General features: G+C 36.9%; 1 protein-coding gene across 1 annotated transcript; it reads right to left on the bottom strand.

Moving 5' to 3' along the window:
- Positions 1-5,839: 5,839 nt before the first annotated feature.
- Positions 5,840-12,213, bottom strand: LOC122301804. The gene is made up of 5 exons (XM_043113181.1): positions 11,316-12,213; positions 8,273-11,208; positions 6,305-6,373; positions 6,082-6,262; positions 5,840-6,033 (listed from the first exon to the last, which is right to left on the bottom strand). The coding sequence occupies exons 1-5, from the start codon at positions 12,211-12,213 to the stop codon at positions 5,840-5,842; spliced, it is 4,278 nt and encodes a 1,425-aa protein (XP_042969115.1).
- Between the last annotated feature and the right edge of the window lie 14,366 nt (positions 12,214-26,579).

The raw sequence follows: 26,579 nt of genomic DNA on the forward strand, positions 1-26,579 counted from the left end.
ACTTTTCAACTTGTCTTTCTCTCTCAATTAAACCTTATAAGCATATTTTGTAACCGTTATACACGATGGAATCTCAACCCATCACTACAAGAATTTTGTGCTATCGGGACAATTTTATTTGGAATGAAATGAAAATCGTCCCAAAAAGTAAGATTTAGGGATGGAATTTTGATTTCATACCCAAAAAAATGATGAAACATGCAAACCGTTCGAACATGTTCGAATTGTATAGCTAGGGACGATAAATTTTGTCCCTAATTAAATAATTATTTAAGGAGATGGAAAAATTGGTAGGTTAAAGAGTGGGAAACTAATTTAATGTTCAAATATCACTCTACACTGTTCGAACATGTACTTAACCAAGTTCAAATGGTGTATAGTGAAACGTTCGAATGGATACACTAATTTAATCAATTAAAGAAATAATAATAGTAATCAACAATTAATTTATAAAAAAAATATAATGCATGATTAATTAAACTTACAAAACATCAAATATTGTCTGTACTAAAAATAAAATAAAATACAAATGAAAAATATAGAATACTATTTCCCGGCCAACTCTTTGAGGACATCCTGGATTGCATCTATCTGCACCAATCGAGTAGATATTGTCTCATGAGTCCGAGACATGTGATCAACATTCACAGTAGGGGTGTACAGAAAACCGATAAACCGCCCCAGACCGACCGAAACCGACCTCAGCACGTCGGAACCGGCCAAGAACCGATCGGCAGTCGAGGGAAATTATCATGAACCGGCATCGGTCGGTTCGGCGTGCGGTTCAGGTCTAAATAAACCGATAAACTGACCGACCGTTTCAGTTATATTTTTTTTTCATTTTTATACATATAAAAACGACGCCGTTTCACTTAAATAATTGAAACGGCGTCGTTTTCTGACTTCTTAAATTATTACGTTTAAATATAAACGGCACCGTTTGGCTTAAGCCAAACGGCGCCGTTTGGTATTAGGGTAAAATACCCCCCTTCCCCTTCGAGTTTCCATTTCCGTCTGCCCTTCCCAGTTTCTAAAAACAGAAACTATCTTCCCAGTCCATACGGCTGCCGATCGCTTCTCGGCTTCTCCCGTTCTCCCTGCGTCTGGCCCTCTCCCGGTCACTGCTTAGCTCCCTGCGTCTGGCCCTCTCTCGGTTTCCCAGCCTCTGCTCGACAGTGCGACGCACCTTCCGGCTTCCTCTATCAGTGTAAGTTACTAAGTAATGTAAGTTTTTTTTTTTTTTTTATAGGATCTTGCTATTTACATTTTACTAAGTTGGAATGTTGGATTAATGTTTAGATTAATGTTTATTTTTAGTTTTTATTTTGCATCGGACATATATATATATATATATATATTTTTAGTGTATTTTGTTTAGTATCTTTAGTATTAATCTTTAGTGTATTTTTAGTATATATATATATATATTATTTTTAGTGTATTTATAAAAAATATATATATATATTTTTAGTGTTCCAACTTTTGTTGGTTCTCGAAGATCAATTAGTGTTTATTTTTTTAGATTAATGTTTATTTTTAGTGTTTATTTTGCATCGGACATTAATATATATTTTTAGTGTTCCAAATTTTGTTCAATCTTGAAGATCAATTAGTGTTTATTTTGCATCGGACATGCTACGATCTTGTTATTTCTTGAGTAAAGCAGCATAGTAATTAGTAAGCCACTAAGCCTTGACATAGAATCCATCACTGACTAATTATCTATAGTACTCATGGAATATTAACCAATAAATATGGAAAGCTACTGATTATAATTAAGATTGCATTTGGAGGGCTAGCTCATGATAATTATAACCCTTTTTCTTTGCTAAATCCGATTAAGAAATAAAGGAGTAATGATATACTCCCAATATTATTTTTTGATGATTTCTAGAAATAAGATTGTTATAACTTTTTTTTTATATAATTTTGTAGAAAATTTGAGAATTAAATTAATTTTAAAAAGAGTATTGATACATGCATAAACAATTATTTATATAATTTAGGAGTGGTATCCGCATGGTGCAGTGCAAGATGGACCGTTCGCCACAAATTAAGGGTTATGTTAGAATATATATCTATATAAATTAAGTTGTCTATAAGATGAGCACAAGTTTGAAAGAAAACGATTAAGTGCAACTTCATAACTAATCCTAGATGGTAAGTCTTGAAGTTTAAATATTGTTTATCGTTCTATTATTCTAGAGTGTGCTATACATGTGTTTGATTTTTGTTCTTTTTTGAGATTTTTGATAGGCGGAGTCTGACATACTTATCCTACCAAATAATCATGAAGCATAATTAAAATGAAACAATTAATAAAAGTGTGCGCTGCAGATAAATTTTTTAACATTGATAAAAACAAGACAAAAAGATGGATAAAAGGAAAAGAAAAACTATATGATGCAGATCAAGAGAACTAAATAATTAGTTTCTCTTAGTTATCTCTAATTGCATGAACCTGAATATATTATTTTGTTGGTGCCGTGAATGATATATATGTTTCTTAATTAATTTTGAAATTAATGTTTCATATGTTAGATGGATTCCTCATCAACTCCAATTGATCTTGATAATGATGAACAAACCGTAAATTTGGGAGAGACCCAAACACCAAAACCTTCAAGTGCCCCTAGTAGTACTTGTCCACTTCCTAGAAAACGGAAGGGGAAGGACCCGTTAGTTGTTTGAGATCATTTTACTAAAGTTGAGGGTTGTCCCGTAGATGATCCGAAGGCTAAGTGTAACTATTGTGGCAAGATTTATGCTTGCCACTCAAAGAGAAATGGGACTTCAACTATGCAAAACCACTTATCTGCATGTCCAAGAAATCCTCATAAATGCGGGCCTCTAGATAGATATCAACAAACATTGGCGGGTGAGGAAGTTGGAGAGAGTGATAGGCCATTGCGAAAATGGTAATTATTGATGAATTGCCATTTAGAATTGTTGAAGGACAAGGATTTAAGAAGTTGGTTTGGTTACTTGAACCAAAATTTAAAGTGCCATGCCGTGTTACGGTTGCAAGAGACTGTATGAAATTGTTTACATTTGAAAAGGCCAAGCTTAGAAAGTTGTTTAAAGACGGGGAGATGAGAGTTTCATTGACTACTGATACATGGACATCGATATAAAATTTGAATTATATGTGCCTAACTGCCCATTTCATTGATAATGATTGGAAGTTGAAGAAAAAAATCATTAATTTTTGTTTGATCCCTAATCATCGAGGGGATACAATTGGAAAATATATTGAATCGTGCCTCCTTGATTGGGGCATTGATAAGATATTTACTGTGACTGTTGATAATGCTAGCTCAAATGATACTGTAATTTCTTACTTGAAGCATTTTTTGACGGGGAATGTGTTGGGTGGGAAGTACATGCACTTGAGATGTTGTGCTCACATTTTAAATCTTGTCGTGAATGAGGGTTTGAAGGAGTGTAATGACGCCATCACAATGGTTAGAAATGCAGTTAGATAGTGCGCTTCTCCCCTGCTAGATTAGACAAGTTTAAGAAGTGTGCAGAAAAAGAAAAAATTGATTGTAAAAAATTGTTGTGTCTTGATGTGCAAACCCGATGGAATTCAACTTTCATGATGTTGGATGCGGCTGAGAAATTTGAAAAGGCTTTTAGGCGGATGGAGAGTGAGGATTACAATTTTCTATCTTACTTTAATGAGGGACACATAGGGCCTCCTAGAGCTGATGAGTGGGAGACAGTGCGGGTTTTTGTGAAATTTTTGAAGATGTTCTATGATGCCACTTGTCGCTTTTCTGGGTACCTTTATGTCACGGCAAATACAAGTTTTGTGGAGATTTGCATGCTCCAAAAAGAATTGGTTAGGCTGAGTCAGAGTTCTAATAGTTGTTTGATGAACATGACCATAAGCATGAGAACGAAATATGATAAGTATTGGGGTTCATTGGATAAGCTGAACTTGTTGTTGTTGGTTGCCGTTGTGCTTGATCCTCGAAATAAGTTAGGCCTTCTCACCCGCAACTTGAGAAAAATTTATGATGAGACTCGAGGATTACATTTGGTGTCTAGTGTGAGGTAGTTACTATTCGACTTATACGATGAGTATAATGCTACATTTGGTTCTACTTCGAGTAGTCGAGAACATGTGCCCGCTTCGACATCTATACCCTCAGTAGAAAGTGAAGAAGAGTCACAATTGTATATGGATTGGTATGAGCCAGATAACAAGATTGAATCAGCTGCTGCTAAAACAGAGGTGGATCGATATTTATCAGATGGTTGTGAGGCACTCAGTTCATCTTTTGATTTGTTGATCTGGTGGAGACAGAATGAGGTTAATTATCCTATAATTGCAAGGATTTCACGAGATTTGTTAGCCATGCTTGTTTCCACTGTTGATTCAGAGTCAGCATTTAGTACAGGAGGGCGTGTACTTGATCAGTTTCGGAGTTCATTGGCTCCGAAAACAGTTGAGGCACTTATTTGTACTCAAAATTGGTTACGACATCCGTCGGCGCCAATTGATCTTCGAGAGGCCATGGATAATGTGGAGAGTTTTGTAGTGGAATTTGGTAATGTATTCATTCAATATTAATTTATTTTTATAAGTTAATTTCATTTATTTATTGATTATCCAAATTTATTAATATTTGATGTTTAATCTTAATTTTTTTTTCATATTTATATAGAAATGGGAGCACAATCAGGCGTCACAACTATTGAAGATTGAAGACTTTTCGAATATGGAATGAAGAATTAAAGATCCAAGATTTTAATGTTTAATTTGTGTTAGTTGCTTGTTTATTACTTAAAACAATTTGTGTTGGTTTGTATTTGTATTTGCATTAAACATCTACTCATTTAGTGGATACTTTTATTGATTACTTAGTAGTTAGTTATTAACTAACTTATTAGATTTTAAAGTATTATTTAGTAATTACTACTTACTAGTTACTATTATTAGTTTCTAAAACAATATTATTTTTATTGTTTTAAACTAGTAATGAATTTTAAAAATACAAGAAGAAAAATTTAAAATATTGTGAATATTGACTAATAAATTCACTAGATTGAGTAGAAAAAGCCCAAAACTTTGAAATGAGCAAAAAAAGCCTTATGAAAAGGGGCCCAAAACATTGGCCCAAACCGGCCCAAATCGGTGAACCGACCGTGAACCGGCCGGAATCGGTTCCGGCCGGTTCCAGCCCTTGAACGGTCGATTCTCGGTCGGCAAAATTAGGGGAAAATGGTGGTCGGTTCGGCACAGTACCGAACCGAAGAGGTCGGTTTTCAGGCCTAATTCATAGCTAACTCAAAAATGGCACCCGTGATCTCTGTACATAAGCCAGATAAGGCAGTCTAGATCTCCCGATGCACTGTATCATTAATTTGATCAGAAGTAACATTGTGTGATGCCTCAAGTTGTGTAGATGTCTTACCAGCTAATACTCCATGATAAGTTGGGTATGCATCTCTGATCTGAGTATTGACCAACTTTGTAGGAGCACGATATGAAGTCTCGAGTGCCCTGTGCTCCATGACAGTGTGGAGGAGTTGATAGATCCAATCGGCTCTCAGATATGCTCATCAACATCAGGTAGAACCCAACTGATAATAAGAATTGTGTGATCAAGAGGCCAAACGGCAAAATATCTATCATAATGTATGAAACCTCTGATCGCATCCTAATAAATACATAAACCACTAGGTCGATAGGCATCATACGAGCGACGCGTATCATAAATCTCGACCTGTCCATGCTAACCTTTGTCTCATGCTATCGTGGGTCAATGTTGTGGGCGATGATTAAGTTCATAATCTTGAAAAAATCTGATAAATGAACTTGTTTAACGCTCTACATCCCATCATAAGGAGAGGCATCTGAACCAACAACCAACCTATACACCTCAGCATCTGAGAGGCCATCTAGTCCATCAATATCAGTGCCCTCATCGTCAACTGTCTCCTCATTAGTTGCAGACTCCCTATGCACCACGTTTGGATATGCAATCCCCAAATGTGCCATGCCGATAAAATCGGAAAGTATGTCTACCAAGAAGGGGAATGAAATACCTCATATGTTGATAATATAATTACAATCAACATCCTGACCAGAGGCATTGAGCCCTCTATAAAAGTCAGTTACGATATCAATATATGCCAAGAACAGGAATGCCTCGTCCCTTTGGTCCAGAACTAGTGACCAACTGTGCTCCACGAACACTGACGTCAATGAGCGGCTGTCAAAGAGAAGATCTTGAAAATCGTCGATCTTGACCTAACATTCTAATGAAGTTTTACGGCTTAGGAATGTATAGACCGTACTACTAGAAGAACCTCCTTCCCTTGGTCTAGCACACTTTGACCTTCCCCTAGCAAATATTTCAACCTGAAATTTAAATAATAAAATTAAAAGGATTAATTACAAAATATAATTTACAAAACAATTATAAAATTATATAATTAATGAAACAATTTAAATTTGTTTTCTGTTTTTATCGTTTGAACATTCTATCTTACGTTCGAATGGGTATGGATATAATCATTCGCATGGTCTAAACACGCTCTAACGGTTTTGTATTGAGGCATTTGAACGGTAATGATACCGTTCTAACAAATGACCTTGGGTTCTAATTGTTCAAACAGTATAAACTTGTTTGAACTGTTTTGGATATAGGCATTCGAACAATAATGACCCCGTTCTCACTAATGACCTTTGGGTTCTAATTGTTCAAACAATGTGAACACGTTCAAATTGTTTTGGATATAGGTATTCAAATAGTAATAACATTGTTCTTGCAAATGACCTTTGGTTTATAATCGTTCGACAGGTATAAAGATGTTTGAAGGGTTATGGATAGGCATTCGAACGGTAATTATACCGTTCTCACGAATGACCTTTGGTTTCTAATCATTCGACGGGTATAAAGACGTTTAAATGGTTTTGCATAAGCATTCAAATGGTAATTAAACCATTCTTATGAATGATCTTTGGTTTCTAATTGTTCGAATGGTATAAACACATTCGAATGATTTTTGATATAGGCATTCAAATTGTAATGACACCGTTCCCACGAATGACCCTTGGGTTCTAATAGTTCGAATAACAACCGGATCGAGCTCAGCAATGGTTGAGTCAAGTCAATGGCCATCGAAACAAAAGGAATCGACCTTTTGTTTCTTCAACAAAATAACACATACACAAGGCTGAAATGTCTATCGAAATGTCTATAAAAGCATTTCTTGTGTTTTGCAACGCTAGAGTACTAAATCTAAATTTAAAATAATTTTAATGTAAATTATAAACAATAATAAAAAAATGACAAAAAAAAAACATTGAGATATATATTTTCAAAATGTACCTTTTGAATAGTGGTACTATTGATGGACAGTGACGGTGATACGGCGGGAAATGGCAGCCATACGACTATCGTTTGAATGTTTTTTGGTTTTGAATGGAAATTAGTTATTCGCGGTGCTGGGTGCTCTTATAGTCAGTACCATTTGAATGGTTTATCCTCCCGTTCGAACGTTATAGTTGCCAGTCGAAATTTTTATAGTATCGTTCAAACGTATATACACTATTTTATTAATATTACTATGTATTACTATATATTAACTAATATATTATATTATATTATATATCTAATATTTTAGACCTTATATATTTATTCTAATACATTACTATATAATAGTAAAATATATTATATGAGTATATTTCACAAAGCACTATATTATATATAGTATACTATAATACTATATTATATACTATATATAATAATATACTATTGTATATTATAAGGATATTATATAGTATAATAGATTGGATTTATATATTATAAGAATATTATAAATTATATTAGTAACTATAGTATAACTATAGTAATTATATATAACTAGTTATAACTATACTAATAATACTTATAGTGGTATTGTAACTAGTATACTAGTAATACTTATACTATAACTATTAATACTTATAGTTTATCTACATTATTTACTATGTACTAAGTCACTTATATATATACTTATACTAATACTATATACTTATACTGATACGTAATAATATACTTATATATAATACTAATACTTATATATCACTATGATATATACTTATACTAATAGTATTACTCATAGTTATTATAGGTTTTTTTTTTTTTTTTTTTTGAAAGGAACAAGTAAGAGCCAAAAGGCCCCTACATATTTCATTAACAAACAATCAATCATTACAATATTTTTCCTTCAACACAGAATTTTTAATCTGTGGAGGACCCTCCTCAATCCATACAATTTCATCACTACAATCAAGAGCCAATTTGACTAGCATATGAGCTACATTATTAGCTTCCCTATGAGTAAACTTTACAGACCACCTCCCATTGTTGTTAAGCATTTTCCTAGTATCTTCAATTATAACACTATAATCTGTACTCATTTCATCTTCACCATTGGCAGCCTTAACCACCATCAGGGAATCACCTTCAAAAACAGCATCTGTACAGCCCAACTCCAAGCAAAAAAACATAGCCCTTCTCAAAGCATATGCCTCGGCACAAGCAGGTTTCAGCAAATAATTCACACTTAAGCACAGGCAAGCTAGAATTTCCCCATCCGAGTCCCTCACTATGATCCCAACTCCCACCCTCTTCTTAGTAGCATCAATGGCAGCATCCCAATTAAATTTACAGACCAACACATCGGGCTTCTTCCATCTAGCATAACTTCTATTAACCTGAGCAGACTTGGGACCAGAATTTGCTTCACTGAATTCAGCAAAATTCTGTTGAGCAATACTAGTTAATACTTTCGGACATTCAAAATTCTTTTCAAATATAACTGCATTTCTTCTCAGCCATATTCTCCTCAAAGTGCAGGCCACCAAACCAACCTTCTCCTCCTCCAAACAATAATTCAGCTTCTTCCAGAGTTCCATGAAGTTCACTACTGAACATGCCCATTTCTTGACAGGACTGTCATTCTCTGCCCACACATATGATGCAGATGGGCAACTCCACAAAGCATGTACAGTTGACTCCTCTTCCCTCTCACATATTGGGCACAAGCTACTATCAATAATTTTTCTCTTAACCAAATTCATTCTGGTTGGTAGCAGGTCATGACAGGCCTTCCACAGAAAATGTTTTACCACTCCCTGCACTTTTAACTTCCATATTGATTTCCAACCAAATTCATTTTCAACCACATTTGAACTTTCCCCCTTTTCAGCTATTACCCTCGCATGCTCAAGATGATAAGCACTCCTTACAGAAAACAGACCATTACTTGAGAAGCCCCACTTCATTCTGTCTTCAGATCCCATCCTACTAAGAGGAATGCAGCAGATAGCTTCAGCATCTTCTGCACTGAAAACTTTAGAAATCAACTCTGTCTTCCAATGGCCTGTATACCCATCAATGAGTTGGTTAACACAAGCATCTTCATCTAATAAATTCACTGGAGAGGACACCATATGAAAAGAGGATGATGGAATCCATTTGTCCTTCCAAACCTTAATTTTATTGCCCCTCCCAACTTGCCAAATCAGACCAGACTTAATCAAGCTCATAGAGGACCACAGACTCCTCCATATCAATGAAGGACCACGACCCAATCTAGCTTCCAACAAGTTCTCTCTTTTAAAATATTTCTCCTTCATAACCCTTGCAACCAAAGAAGAGGGATTATTCAACATCCTCCACACTTGTTTAGCCAACATAGCTTTATTAAAGCTCTCAAGTTCCCTAAAACCCAACCCTCCTCTTTTCTTTGAATCTCCCATCCTTGACCAACCCCTCCAATGGATTCTTCTATCATTTTGCATATGTCCCCACCAGAATTTGGCCATAACTACAACAATTTCTTTACACAATCTCCTTGGAAGCATGAAGACACTCATTGAATACGTTGGGATTGCTTGGACAACAGCTTTCAAGAGTATTTCCTTCCCTGCCTGTGAAAGGAATGTATTCTTCCAGTTATTCACCTTATTCCAAACTCTTTCTTTTAAAATCCTAAAAGTATTATACCTTGATCTGCCTACAATAGAAGGAAGACCAAGGTATTTTTCAAAATTGCCACAGGTAGCAACTCCTGCAACTTGCTGAATCTGTCTCCTTACTGACATTGGTGTGTTGGAGCTAAAGAAAATTGTAGTTTTCTGCCTGTTTAGACTCTGTCTTGAAGCCCTCTCATATATACTGAGTAGATCTTGAATCTTAAACCACTCAGACAACTTGGCCCTCCCAAAAATGACAGAGTCATCAGCAAAGAGTAAATGATTTACTCTTATACCTCCTCTGGTTACAGCAACACCACTTATATCACCCCTCCTTTCACCCATGTCAACAAGTGAGCTAAAGCCCTCAGCACAAAGGATGAACAAGTATGGGGAAATAGGGTCTCCTTGGCGTATTCCCCTAGAAGGCTTGATAGTGCAACATGGCTGCCCATTAACCAACACAGAATATGTTACAGAAGTAACACACACCATCACCAATCTAATCCACCTTTCACCAAAGCCAAGCTTCCTCATTATGGCCTCCAAGAAACCCCACTCAATTCTATCATATGCCTTTGAGATATCCAACTTCAATGCCATGCTACCAATCCTTCCTTTTTGCCTTGTTTTCATGGTATGCAAAGCCTCATATGCAACCATTACATTGTCTGTAATTAATCTTCCAGGGAGGAATGCACTTTGGTTCTTTGAGATGATCACTGGCAGCACTTTCTTTAACCTATTAGCTAAGACTTTTGACACTAATTTATACAAAACATTACATAGGCTTATAGGCCGAAAGTCACTAGCTATAACAGGTTTATCAATTTTGGGAATTAAAGCAATATGAGTAAAATTAATGGACCCATCCAACCCAGATTTTTCATTTAAGAAGGATAAAACAGCTTGACATACCTCCTCTCCAATAGTACTCCAGTAATTCTGATATAAGCATGCTCCAAAGCCATCTGGTCCAGGAGATTTCAAAGGTCCCATATCTTTGAGTGCTGCCTCAACTTCTAGCATAGTGAAATCCTTCTGCAATTCTTCATTCATTAAACCAGATACCTTGCTCTCTATTCCCCATAAACCAGCAGCTATATCATCTGTTGAAGGGCTGGACAGATTGCTATAGTACTGGAAAAACACCTCTTCAATTCCCTTCTGATCTTTCACACATCTTCCTTGATCATCTATAATCTCACTAATGCGATTCTTTTCCTCCTCTGGTTGGCACATTCATGAAAAAACTTGGTATTTTTGTCACCAAGTTTATACCAGGATCTTTTGGCCCTTTGTTTCCATTTTAAATCCTCCTTTTCAAGGAGAAGACCTAACTCCTTTTGCAATTTCCTCACAATAGAAACATTGTGAGAACTCTCAGTTGCTTGCTCCATTTTCAACCTCTCAGACAGCCTTAATATCTCCTTTTCTCCATCACTAGCTTTCTGAGAATTCCATCTAAGAAGGTCTCCACTACATGCTTTCAGCTTCCTTTGAACCTTGATCAATAAATTTTTTGTTTCCAAGGTTCTTTCCCATGCATCTTCCACAACCCTTCCACCTTCCTCATCTAAACTCCATTTTGCCTCAAATCTAAATAGTCTCTTTCTATTCCTTATACAAGGTTGGTTTTCAATCAAGGTGAGTAGAATGGGCTTATGATCCGACTGCCTAGCAATCAAAGTCTCTACCCCCCTTTCTTTAAAGATCTCCAACCATGAAGGATTAGCAACAGCCCTATCAAGCCTTTTTTTGGTAAAAGTGTCATCTATGTGTTGATTCGACCAGGTATTCATGGCCTTCCATCCCAGGTCAAAGAGATTGCAGTTCTCTAGGCATTGTCTGAACCCTTCCATCTGCCCTTCAGGCCTCTCCCTCCCCCCAACCTTCTCAGATTGTGTGATTATTTCATTAAAATCACCGATCACACACCACCCTTGCTCCTTTGCAGGTTTCAGGCTAGATAATAGACTCCAAACTGCACTTCTTTTAGAGACCTCTGGATGGCCATAAAATCCAGTCAATATCCATTTCCTTACACCATCATCATGCATCACCAAGACACTAATGTGGTGTTGAGTAAAATTCAGCACCTCAAGATTAACCTCTTGATTCCATAAGAGAGTCAATCCTCCACTATTTCCTCTAGCATCCACTACAAAACAGCCAACACATCCCAACTTCTTTTTTACAGCATCAAACTTCTTTGTTAATAGTTTAGTCTCCATGAGAAAAACTATTGTGGGCTTCTTATCCTTTACCAAAAGGTAGAGGTCTTGAATTGTCCGAGGGTTCCCAAGCCCTCGGCAATTCCAACTTAAAATTTTCATAATGATTGGCAGGGCTGTACAACAGCCACTGCCAAAACTTTTGAATCCATTTCCTCATAACTGTCATTCACCCTCCCTTTTTTCACAGGATTTTCATTTGTAGTATCAACCTCATCAACTAACTGCAAATTACGTTTACCAAGCATCATATTTACATCTGAGCAACCTGTATACCTTGCCCTTCTTTTCCACTTCCCTCTACTAACCACTCCCACATCCTCATTCCTTTCAGACTCATTTTGTTTTAACTCTGTCAACTGACTGCTGACCTTCATCACTGATTGTTTCTTCTTTGATTCCCCTGCACTCAGCATACTACTCCTTGTACAGATCTGCTTTGGATCTCTCATACATTCAGTGGTAACAATTTCAGGCATTTCAGGCATTGTAGGCATTTCCTCAAACACCTGACTGGCAGAACAAGAACCACATTTTCCACGGATAACAGATGGCACCTCAGGACTACTAACATTGACTTCTTTCACACCACTCACCTTCAGACCAACCATCTCACCACTACTATTCGATTCCATAGATCCTTCAGCTTGTACAGGATCAATTTGAGCATCTAATCCATCCACCCTCCCTGAATTGTCATCATAAATTTTCCCCTTCCTCTCCTCATGCTCCTCCCTCCCATCAAATGGAATACCACTTCTCTTCCCCATAGAATAATTGGCTCTGAGCCAAGTACCATACTGTTTCCCTGATCCATTACCATTTGCACTAGAACAACCTTTCCCCCCATGAACAATCATACCACAATCAAAGCAAATTCTAGGTAGTTTCTCATATTTTAAAGAGATCAGGTGCTTCTTTCCTAAAACATCCACAGTTCTACCACGAGCAACTGCCTTCTTCAAATTCAATTCTACCTTCACTCTTAGAACACCACCCCATTCAGATCCACCCTCCCTTACATCAACCTCTTGAACCCTCCCTATTGACTCCCAAATTTTCTTCCCAATCTCACTTTTCATACAAACAAAAGGCAAATTATGCATCTGAATCCAGAAACACTCATTATCGAAGTTCATTTTCATCGGATGGATGAATCCATCAAGAGGCTTAAGAACCAGCAGACAGTTACCAAACAACCAAGGCCTCCCTTCTAACACTCGGTTCTTATCCTCCTTACATACAAAGGTAATTACAAACAGGTTTGTACTAACCTCTTGGAACGTGAAAGAGCTATCAACTCTCCAAATCTTAGCCATTGTAGCACGTACAATATCCTTCCCCACTCGCCGATCAGACCATAACTTGCACACTACACACAACTCTCCTTTCTTAGTAACTTCACTTAGATCAACAGAGCCTATCTCAATTACCGAGTTCTCCTCCTCCGTAAGACTAAATTGATCCCACTGCATCTCCAAATCCTCCATTTCTTCCCGCCTTAATCTTCAGGTTTTGATCAAGGGGAAGTAACTACCTCAGCCACTCCACGAGCACCAAGACTCACACTCCACCTATTCCCTCTCAGCGAGAGAGTTTTAGAGGAGACTAACCAGTAGTTATTATAGTTACTGTGTACATGCAAATATACTTATATATTATACCAATTGTATTAGTCATAGTTATTATATATAGTTACTATGTACGTGCTAATACACTCATACTAATTTACTATATAGTATTATACTTATGCTACATACTTATATATTATACTAAAACTCATATATTTATACTAATATACTATATAGTAATAAATACTTATAGTATAGTTATTAAACTATATGAAATGTAAATATAAATTATATCTTATATATTTATAGATCACAATATATATAAAGTGAATTAATAAACTAATTATAATATTATAGTTGAATTAAATAATTATAATACTATAGCTCGATTAAGAGAGATAAAATTACTAATATTTCAATTTGTATTGCGTTTGAACATGAAGTCATACCATTTGAATGAATGTAACATGATCAAACAGTATTTTACATAAACAAAAATGTTCAAACAGTTCGAACACCATTTTATCCTTTTGAACTATACTGCGAAATTTTGCCAAGTGAGAAAAATTTTCCACTTATTGAATTTTCATGTTCGAATGCCATAATTTGTCGTTCGAACTCCATAATAAGTGTTTTAACCCTTCAGCTTGCCACTCTCTCTCTCTCTCTCTCTCTCTCTCTCTCTCTCTCTCTCTCTCTCTCTCTCATTTTATCACTTATTCTTCTTCTTCAACCAGTGCCCAAAACACCCATTTTCTCCACAATCCTCCACTTTTCTCTTCATAATCCTTCATTCTCTCCATGAAATCTATAAACATTAGGACTATATTGATTCAATGTATGGTTTTTTCTTAAATTTCTATATACATTAACAGATGTTCTTCATTATAGAGATATTATTTGTTTAAACACTATTTTGTAGGTGTTTATCGAGTTATTTTGGTTTGCACAGCCTAAGGTATGTCCATATTTCATAACTTATAGTCTTTAACATTGAATCTATGTATTTGTGTATTTATCTTCATTGCGAATTGATTTTTGGGATGACTGATTACGTTTTGTTATTATGTTTTGCTCTTTGGTTTGTTTTCTGGGTTGGAAACTATTCAAATGTAATATCACGTTATTCGAATGGTTCTCTATGTTCGGACATGTTCGAATTTATTTACAGAAAATAGATTAATTACTATGATTTTTTATTATAAAACAAATAGATAACAATACTTTAAAAAAAATGCTCAATACATAACAAATTGAATAAAAAACTTACAATATATAACAATACTTAAAATAGTAACTATAATTATTTAAGAAATAGTTAATATGAAAATAGCATAATAATAGTTACTACTTTATTAAAAAAATAGATACTTAATATGAAAATCACATAATAGCATAATAATAGTACTTAATACTTTTTTAAAAAATAGTTATAATATTAAAAAATACTCTACATTTAAAAATAAAAGTTAATACTATATTAAAATTTAATAGTTAATACTTTATTAAAAAATATTTATAATTAATATTTAGAATACATAATAATTAGGATACTTAATAACTAATGATTTTCATTGTAAGGTTTTTTCCTCTCTAAGACGGTAGGTCTTCATAGAGGTCTTTTTCTGCCTAAGTGCAGTTTTTTTCGTTCTTTTTTCCTTTTCGTAAGCGGCGGTATGGAGGATGATCTAGATGGTTTGTACCAGCGGTTATCTCTGACTGAACAGGAGGAGGAGGCCATGGTGGTGGAGTCTTGTGATTTGGAAGATCTTTCTTTGTGTCATGGCAAGGGTTTAGTGTTATCTCTTTTTACTGATAAACATTACAATCAGGATGCTTTCAAGGTAACGATGAAGTGTGCATGGAGGTTGGTGCGAGGTGTGGAATTCCGAGATCTTAACACAAATCTTTTCTTGGCCGAATTTGAAGACATGCGCAATAAGGAGAAAGTGTTGAGAGAGGGTGACTCACTTAAAAATGAGTAGCACTAATGCTATCCCAAGTGCAGGAGGATGTCGTGTAATAATTAGGAATAAATTTCTAGATCGTCTCCTCAGGGAAAGTTACTTAAAATTAAACTTGTTGAAAAATGTGAAAAACTTCACAAAGAGAAAACAAGAGGATGATATGTACAATGGATGGAAGAGGTTACTAGTCATGGACTAGATTCATATTTTTAGATTTTTGATTGTCGGATTGGAATGTAAATGACTAACAGATTAAATTCAGAGATTAATAAAACTAAATTAAGAATTAAACTAGATTAGAAAGTAATTGACAAAACATGCATTGAAAATTGAAAATGCATAAAACCAATATTCTAGGGTTTATCATTGTATGTAAATCACAAATTCTCAAATTAAACCATAATAATTGTAATCACTATTAAAATGAAAGCTTAATGAAACAATAAAAATAAATAACATGAAATAAGTAAACAACAATTAAATTACCCAACTAAAACAAAAACAAAAGCTCTCTACCAAACCCTTCTTGCAATAAATTAAACTAGTACACTTAATTAAAAACTTCTAAAACAATTCATTTATTTCATGAAACAAACTAGCATACTTGATTAAAAACTTCTAAAACAATTCTCTTGTTGCATGAAACCAACTAGCACACTTGAAAGAAATTAAGGTATTACAATTAATGAGATAAAATTCTAAAACAATTCTTAATACTTAATAAAAATTCTTAAAACAACAAAGCATTGTAGGCAAAAAACAAAAACTGCCCAATCTATATTAAGAAAGAAAAGTCAAAGAAAATGAAATGAAAATTCTGCTACTTAAATGGAAGAGAAGGAAAATAAACTCAAGGTTGCCCTACAACTATATATGGAAAGAAAACTCAAACGGGAAAACAAGTGCAACTTCAAGAACTTAGTTGCTCAACTGTAGCCGAATGAAAAACCAAAAAAAACAATAACTCTCTCTAGCTTCTAAACGGAAAGAAGTAAGTAAAAAACTCTGCCGCTAGTCTTCTAAATGAAAAGAAAATAATTCCCAAAACAAAAACTGCCTTCTGCTGCTGCTTCTACCAGCTAATAAATAGCTGATCTCCAGCTGCTCCAACTAACCGAATGAAAAAGAAAGAAGGGAAAAAAAATAATCCTGCTGTTTCTGCCCTCCGTGTTGCATATGTGCATGTGTGCATGTTGTGTGCTGCTGTGGGTCCAGCTGTGTGTTGTCCGAATGAGGCTGGTCTGCTTTCTGTTGTGTACATGTGTGCATGCATGTGTGAGTGCTGTCCGAAGGGTGTGTGAGTGTCTTTGCTGCTGTGTTTGTCTGCAATGTGCTGTATGCTTTCTGTCCAGGTTGCTGCACGTTCAGGTTGCTGTCCATGTGGTCCGAATGAGTTGCTGTCTGCATGTGCATGGTTTGTTTGAGTGCTGTCCGAATGATGTTGCATGTCTGCATGTGTGCTGTCCGAAAGCTACTATCTGCTGTGTGAGCTGGTGTGGTTTATTGCATGTGAGTCAGAAGCTTGCTGCTGCTACTGCACGTTCAGGTTGCTGTCCATGTGTAAGTTGGTCCCATGCATGGTGTTTGTTCTGCTGCATGTGCATTGTGTGAGTGCAGTTCCGAGTGAGTGGTTGCTGCATGGTGTTTGGCTGTCAAAGCATGTCCGAGTGAGTGCTTTGCTTTGCTACTATCCGAGTGAACACATGTGTTTGTTCTGCTGCATGGTTGCATCGTGTGAGAGGCTGCTATCACGTTTATTGCATGTGATCTGCATGGTTGCATCGTGTGAGAGGCTGCTGTCACGTTTATTGCATGTGAGCTGCATGTGTAAGTTGGTCCCATGCATGGTGTCCGTGTGGTAAGCAAAAGCAATGACTCCTCGGGCCACAGGAGGCAAAACCAACTTCAAATCATATTCATAGTATGCAATTCCCACCACTTCCACTAACCAGTGGCCAATCTTCAAACCTCAGTTAACTGGCACAGAAAATGACCCCCAAGAAAACAAAGCAAAAATCCACCTAGAAATTACCTGGTTAAGTCAGATATTTCCTTGTACTTCCATTGAAGAAAAAACAAATAGAGAGATTTTTCATACATCATCTAACAAACCCATGTCTCTCTCTCTGCACGTCTCCCTCACTTTGCAGCTTCCAAAGAAGTATTTGCAGTTGGGGGAGAGAGACAGACAGAGCAACAAGGAGAATAATGGTACAAACACAAATGATAATAAAAAGCAAGAAAAATTATGGACTAGAATGCACAGTAATCAATAGTTGGTAGAATTCAAGCAGAAATTCATGCTTTTAATCAATTAAAATCACAACTTTGATTTATTCACTTTAACCCTTTTTCCATTTAAAACCAATAATAATGTCATGATGAATTTAAAATACATTGGTTTTAAATAGCTAAAATATGCAATATTTCAGCTCAATCAGAGGGTCCCTGGTCTTTCAATAAGCATTTACTTTTAGTCCAGGAAGTTGATGGGAGTAAACAGGTGCACCAAATTCAAATCCGAGAAGCTACTTTTTGGGTCAGATTACATGATCTTCCCCTTCAGGCTCGGAATGAACGTGTTGGGGCATGTATAGGTGCAAAAATTGGTCGGGTGATAGAGGTTGATTTGGACAATGGGGAATTGGCGTGGGGGGAATTCCTTCGTGTTCTTGTAACGTTGGATGTAATGAAACCTTTGCTGAGAGGTACTCGATTTTCCATAGGGGCTGATGAATCATACTGGGTTCGGTTTTCGTATGAGAGATTATCAAACTTCAGCTACTATTGTGGTTTTCTGGGTCATGGGGATCGGGAATGTGAACGATGGCCACATGTTGCACCGGGTGCTTGTGATGAATCCTTTCCTTACCGATCCTTGTTACGGGCATCCAGTTATGGGGACTTGTTTTGAGATGGGCGCACTTGGAATAAACGTGATGGTTTTCGTATCGGCAGCCGTGCCTCGCCACCAGCTTCTTTGGCCTCAGGGGGCAGTGCAGCAATCGAAAAACGGGAAGAAACGACTCCTAATATTTCAACGCAGAACAAGGATTTAGAGTTAAATGTACCCGACCGTTTTGTTTTTGCTGGGGATTGTGTTTTATCTGAAAATGTGGAAACGGTTATAGGAGATGATACAATTCTAGCAGCTGTTGAGGGGGAATCTCAAATGTTTGATGAAAATCCTGAAACAGATGTTCTCTTTTCAAAGGTAGTTGCGAATACTGATACTGGTACTGAAACGGATGGGCCATGCTTAGGCGATGGGCAAGGCTTTCTCAATGAAGAAATTAGTTTGCTTACAGATTCTCGTTTGAATGGGCCAGCTATTCAAACTAAGAAGGTATTGGAGGAGTCCATTCAAGAAGTGGAACCTAACGAGCTTCGAAGTGAATGTAAAGGGCTGGGCAGTGAATGTAAAGGCCCAGTTAAGGTGGAACGGCCCAATGGCATGTCCAGTAGGAAATAGAAACATATGTCTTCCATTTCATCAATTTCTCATTCCGCAGATAAGGGCACACCTCAGCCCCCTTTTTCCCCTCTTTCTCAGAAACAGAAAGCTGGTTCTCTTGATGAAAATGACAATGGAAGACCGACCAAGTGTGGAACCTCTTCACGGGGAAGTCCTCTGAAGCTTTTCAGGGAGATGATTTTGTATCGGCAGTGGCTGCTGCTTAGCCCCGCCGTAGGCAATGAAGGTTGTAAGTTGGAATGTCCGTGGGCTTGGGAACCCATGGGGCATTCGAACTCTCTGCGATTTGGTGCGAAGAGAAGCTCTCGACATTCTGTCTCTCCAGGAGACGCGTCTGACAGCAAGGGAATTTGAGGTATGCAAATTTAAATTGGGTTTTGTGAATTGTTTAGTCGTTGATAGTCATGGAAGGAAGGGGGGTCTTGCTTTGTTGTAGGGTCAGGAAATTTCTTTATCTATTTTGAATTATTCAGTTTGCCATATTGATGCTCGGGTTGATGATGATCTAGGTAATGGCACTTGGTTCCTTACGGGTATTTATGGTTTTCCTGAAGTTACTCAACGTTATAAAACTTGGGATTTGTTACAGCAATTAAATAGAGTGAATGGTGAGGCGTGGATGGTAATTGGGGATTTTAATGAAATATTGCACCATGATGAAAAATGTGGTGGGTTGCCTCAGCCAAACTGCAGATCATAGCTTTTCGGGATGTGGTTGATGAATGTTTTCTAAAGGATTTGGGGTTTAAAGGAAATCAATTTACATGGAGTAATTGTAGAGGGGGTGAGTGGTGTATCAGTGAGAGACTTGACCGAGTCTTGGCAAACCAGTCTTGGTGGAATTTATTCCCAACTGCTTGTATCACTCATGTTGTGGCTGCTTACTCTAATCATTCTCCTATCTGGGTGAATACTAAAGGGAATAGCGGTCATGTTCACACTAAATGTCATTTTTGGTTTGAAGAAATGTGGGTAAAGGAAAAGGGTTGTGAGGATATTATTAAAGCTACTTGGAGGGGAGTGGAAGGGGGTCATGATATGGTTCAAATAATGAATAATATTAAGGAGTGTGGGGTTCAACTGAATCTTTGGAACAGGAACTGTTTTGGTAATGTGCAGAAGCAATTGCATTTGGCTCGGATGACTATGGAAATGCTAAGTGTTTCGGATCCAACAGGTGAATGCAAAACTAATCATATCAAGGCTCGTGAAGAATTTTAGAAATGGTTAGAGTGAGACGAGGTTATGTGGTGATCCAAAGCTTTGTGGCTGAAAGAGGGAGATAAAAACTCAAAATATTTTCACATGAAGGCTTCTCAGAGAAGAAGAAAGCATCGACTGGGAAGATTAAAAGATGGGAAAGGTGTGTGGCGAACTGGGTCTCAGCGTGATAAAGTTCTTTTAGATTATTTTGGAGCTCTTTTTGAGAGTTCTAATCCAAGTAGATCTACAGATTTTTTGGAAGCACTTGCTGATCGGCTAACACCAGCTATGAATTTGGAACTAAGTCAACAGTTTTCTGAAGCTGAAGTGTATGATGCTCTGTCAGAAATGAATCCTTCCTCTGCGCCAGGTGCTGATGGGATGTCTCTTGCTTTCTTTAAGAAATATTGGCATGTGGTAGGATCTTCCATGAAGGGCACGGTCCTTCAAGCTTTAAATTCAGGTGTTTTTCCTCCGTCTCTTGACCACACATATATTTCTCTTATTCCAAAGAAAAAATGCCCTACTGTTGTTGCTGATTATAGGCCCATTAGTTTGTATAATGTGGCCTATAAACTTATCTCCAAAGTCATTACTAATCGCTTGAAAGCTGTTGTGCCTAGTATAATTGGAGAAAGTCAAAGTGCTTTTGTTCCGGGTCGTTTAATTATGGATAATGTATTGATTGCTTATGAATTGATACATTATCTAAAGCATAAGAAGAAGGGGAATCAAGGGTATATGTCGTTGAAGTTGGATATGAGCAAGGCATACGATAGGGTTGAATGGTGTTTTATCCAAAAGGTGATGGAAGTTATGAGTTTTCAGTTGAGTTTTATTTCTCTAGTGATGCATTGTGTTAAAACAGTATCTTTTTCAGTTTTAGTCAATGGAGTTCTGAAAGGGCCTATTATTCCTACTCGGGGTTTGAGACAAGGGGATCCTTTGTCCCCTTATCTTTTCCTTTTTTGTACTGAAAGACTTTCTACTTTATTGAATGCCGCTGGGGTAAGAAAGGATATTTCTAGGTTGAAAATTTGTAGAAATGCTCCCAACATTAATCATTGGCTATTAGCGGATGATAGTGTTATTTTTTGAAAGGCTGATGTGGAGGAGAATAGGAGGGTACAAGATGTGTTAGATGTTTATGAGCAAGTTTCTGGGTAGAAAATTAATAAGGAAAAAACATCAATGGTATTTAGTAACAATGTGGGACTGGAATTACAACAGGATATCCGTTTGTTGTGGGGTAATGAGGAAATCCAGTAGTATGAAAAGTAACTCGGGTTGCCTCCAATAGTGGGTAGATCAAAATCTAGGGCCTTTCAATCAATCAAGCAAAGGGTTTGGCAAAAATTGCAAAGTTGGAAGGAAAAATTATTGTCCCAAGGGGGAAAGGAGATTTTATTAAAGGCTGTAGCTCTTTCAATTCCAACTTATTCGATGAGTTATTTCTTATTGCCTGCTAACTTTTGTGTAGAACTTGAGGGTCTTATGTCAAAATTTTGGTGGGGTCAAAAAAGGGAGGAAAGAATGATTCGTTGGGTTAGTTGGCGCAATATGTGTGAAGCAAAGAGTAGAGGAGGGATGGGTTTTAAAAATTTAAGATTTTTCAATCTTGCTCTACTGGCTAAACAAGGGTGGCGTCTATTGCAAAATAACGACTCAGTTTTGCATAAGCTTCTCAAAGCTCGGTACTTTTCTAAGTCCAATTTCTTAGATTCAAGTTTGGGGCATTGTCCGTCATATACATGGAGGAGCATTTGGGAGGCTAAGCGATGGCTGAAGGAGGGTTGTGTATGGAGGATTGGGGATGGGCAAAAGGTAAATTTATGGCATGATAAATGGGTACCAGGTCATCAGAGTTTGGATTTAGAACTTGGGGTAGTTGAGGCTCATAGAGAGGATGTTGTGGCCTCTGTTTTCCATGTAGATAATCTGGGATGGGATATTCAAAAACTCAGAACTCTCTTCAATCCAATTTTAGTGAATGTCATTATGAAAATAATGGTGTTTCCGATAGGTACAGCTGATAAATTGATATGGAACCTCGAAAGAAATGGGCTGTTCTCGATTAAAAGCTGCTATAGATTGATTATGGATCTTTCTCAGATTGAGGCTTCAGAATCTTCTACTGTTAGAAGTCAGCAGACATTGTGGAAAGCCTTATGGAAGATGCCGGTGCCAAATAAGATTAAAATGTTTGCATGGAGGGCTTGCAAGGATAGTCTTCCCTCTAAAGACAAATTGATGCAGAAACAGGTGCTACGAGATGCTAGTTGCAGTTTCTGTTTTCACTTGACTGAAGACTTATTGCATGCAGTTTATAGTTGTGATCAGTTGCAAGCATCTTGGGCTCAGTTTTTCCCTATGTTGAATAATCTTTTTCCACGTAGTGTTTCTGAGTTGGCTATGCAGTTTGCTGTTGGAAGAGATTTGTCAAAATTGGCAAGATTTTTCTGTTTTGCATGGGGCTTCTGGTTTAGGAGAAATAAGCTCAAATTTGATCACAAGATCCTGTCTCCTTCTCATGTCATTTCTCATTCATTGGGTCTGTTACATAGTTATAAATCTGTGATAGTTAAATCTCGAGTGCAGTCCCGAAATCATTTTAGCTAGAAGGCCCCCTCTGCTGGTGTTCTAAAACTTAACACTAATGGTGCCATTTTTTCAGATGCTCATAAAGTAGGTATTAGTGCTGTTTTAAGAGACTCAACTGGGCAAGTTCTCATGGCTGTTTCAAAACTTGAAGAAGATGTAGAGGAGCCTGAAACCGTGGAACTTCTTGCTGTTTTTAGAGGCATGCAGCTTTGTGTTTCGATGGGTATTTCGGCTCTTGAGGTGGAGAGTGATTGTTTGCTACTAGTTCAATCTTTGCAACAGGAAGATATGGCGAATTCCATGCTTGGTAATTTGTTTTCAAAAGTAAAAAGGTTATGTAGTTGTTTTTCCCGTGTTTCTTTTGTTCATATGTATAGAGAGGGTAATAGAGTAGCTTATCTACTTGCTATAAATGCTTGGAGAGTTGAGAATATTGAAATGTGGTGGGATAGTATTCCAAACTTTCTTTCTCAAGTCTTATGGTTTGATAAATGTCTGTAATTGTTTTATCTCCTAAGAAGATGTTTGTTCCTATAAAAAAAAAAAAAATAACTAATAGTAAAAATAGATAATAATTAAGATACTTAAAATATATTTTAAAAATTAAAATACTTAAATGACTTAGAATACCTAATAATTATACTCTCATATCTTGTATTGTTGTTGTGTTTTAATATCGTATCTTGTACTTTGTATTGAAATAAACATTAGACCCGTTCGAGAGTTATCAATCACGTTGAACGACTGAATGATAACTCTTGAATTGTCCAGAGTGGACTTGTAAGATCATTCTCGCAAACTATCTAACTATATATGTTGCATTCGATATTATGATTTTGGTACATTCATTCATTATTGTTCTCCGGATATGCAGTTTTGGTGATGGTGCATTGATGTATTACTTGTCGTTGTGCATGACCAAATGAGCATATTTGGATAATTATGGAGAAATGCTGCCGAAATTTTGTTGGACATGACAGATAATAATTGGTAGGTTGGCAATTATGATCTTATAATCCCGAATGGGATAGGACCAACTATCCTATAAAAAGAAGAAATTGCACAATATGCTACGTACCTAATTGTTTATTGATGCACGTGACTGTTTGCAATAGGATATTAGACAATATGGATAAGAGTTGGATGCAAGTTAGAGATCGTTGGATGAAGGTGTTAAGAAATTTTTGGAGTTTGCATGTTGTACAATTGACAATGATGGTCGTATTAGATGCCCATGCTGACAATGCAAGAATATGAGTTCTCATAAAATAGAGTTGGTGAGACAGCATCTCTTTGTCAAAGGTATTGACCAAGTTATATTGATTGGGTCTTACATGGAGAACCGTATCCAGCGTCATTTGAAATTCTAGATGAAGAAGAAAAAAAGACATCGATGAAGATGTACATACTGAGGTTGTTGGTGATGATCCCGAAGAGGATATGGAACAAATGCTAGGCGACATTGGTGTGAGAATTTTTATGGATGAAGATGTACAACCGCGCCATAACATGTTTACTCGCTTGTGGAATGATTCACAGCATGAGTTATATCTAGGATGTAGAAGACACAATGATGACTTGCAAAATTTCATATTGCAGATTTTACAAGTTCGCTCGAGCGGAGGCTTTTGGCTGCTCGAGCGAATTCAGGCAGATTCAAACGCTCGACTGCCACTTGACAGGGAGCTCGAGCGGGTTGCTGAAAAACAAAGATCGCTCGAGCAGAGACATTGGCCGCTCGAGCGAAATCAGTCAGAGTCGAACGCTCGATGTGCGCTCGATAGGACGCTCGAGCGAAATCAGGCAGAGTCGAACGCTCGATATGCGCTCGATAGGACGCTCGAGCGAAATCAGGCAGAGTCGAATGCTCGACGCGAGCTCGACACCCCGCTCGAGCGAACATCGTATTTTGACAGATTTTAGGTTTTCCGCCGTGAGACCATATAAAAGCAATTTTTCACTCTAGAGCCGGGAGTTTTGACTGGAGAACACTTCTTGGGAGAGAAAAACACAGTTAGAGGGATTCAATTCATCTATTTTTGGAGACGGAATTCCAATTATTGCACGTACGTTGGAATCATACACGAGCACGGACGAGAGAAAAGCGTTGAATCGTTCCCTTGAGCTTTTGACGACGAGTTGAGGCTGCAAGGAGGATTTTTCAGTGTTTATTTTCTTCCCATCTTCTCAGAACAATTATGGTGAATTCGTTTATGTTGAATTCCATTTCTAGCATGAGCTAAATTTTCTTCATTTTAGGAAAACGATGTAACCTATTTCCGAACTATGCTTGATTGTCTATGCTAATTTAATGCAATTCTCTCTTTGTTTATCTGGTTTCTCCTGAATTTATTGCTTCTAATTAACTGGCCATTGATTAGATGATAAGTAATCTTGTGATTTGCTATCGAAAGAGGGAATCATAGGGTAGATCTTGGATATTTCAGCATAGGTAAGTATAGAGATCGAAAGACTTGTATGAACCTATGTAGTAATTAAATCATTGGTCTTATTGCGTTCTTGATTATTGAATTTGCATACTCTTGTGTGAATTGATAAACTAGAATCACTTCCAATTGACTATCGAAAGAGGCTTTTGGAAGAATTAGAGATTTGCTAATAGATAAAAGAGAATTAAATTAAGTTAGCTGGATGAGAAAAGCATAGTGAAGAATTAGGTGAAATCGATTTTCTAGAAGCTTTCTTCCCATTAATTTGATCTTCAAACATCAGTTTTATTTCATTTGCATATTTCCTTTGAGTCGATTTTAGTTTAAATTTGCAACTACAAAAATCTTAGTGATTCCTCTAGATAAAATCAAGTTTAGTATAATTTTGGTATTTGGCAAACGTAAGGTACCAATCCCTGAGGACGATACTCTTCTTATTACTTTACTATAAAACTACGATACTATGCACTTGCAGTTTTGCACCAGTCAAGTTTTTGGCGCCGTTGCCGGGGATTGGTTTATTTTTATTCTTTTTGTCAATATCGATACAAAGTAATCTTAGTTTTAATTTAGAATTTTGTTTTAATTTGTTCTACAGGTGTGTTTTTGACATTGGATGCACCGTGCTAGATCTCGTGATATTATTCCTGTTGATCCGGAGATTGAAAGAACTCTTAGATCACTAAGAAGAAATAAGATACTAGCCATGGCTGAAGAAGATCGTGAGGTACTACCACGCACCTTGAAGGACTATGTACGGCCAGTTGTGAATGGAAATTACTCGAGCATAATGCGCCAGCCAATCAATGCCAACAACTTTGAGCTCAAACCAGCTTTGATTAGCATGGTGCAGCAGGCTCAATTCAGCGGATCGCCACTGGATGATCCCAATATTCATTTGGCTATGTTCTTGGAGATTTGTGACACTGTGAAGATCAATGGTGTTACTGAAGACACCATTAGACTGAGATTGTTTCCTTTCTCTTTGAGGGACAAGGCTAGAGGTTGGCTACAATCTCTAGAACCGGGAAGCATCGTTAGTTGGCAGGACATGGCTGAGAGGTTTCTTGCTAAATTCTTCCCTCCTGCAAAAACAGCC

This window comes from Carya illinoinensis, chromosome 2, assembly GCF_018687715.1.
Source record: "Carya illinoinensis cultivar Pawnee chromosome 2, C.illinoinensisPawnee_v1, whole genome shotgun sequence".
Classification (NCBI taxonomy): domain Eukaryota; kingdom Viridiplantae; phylum Streptophyta; class Magnoliopsida; order Fagales; family Juglandaceae; genus Carya; species Carya illinoinensis.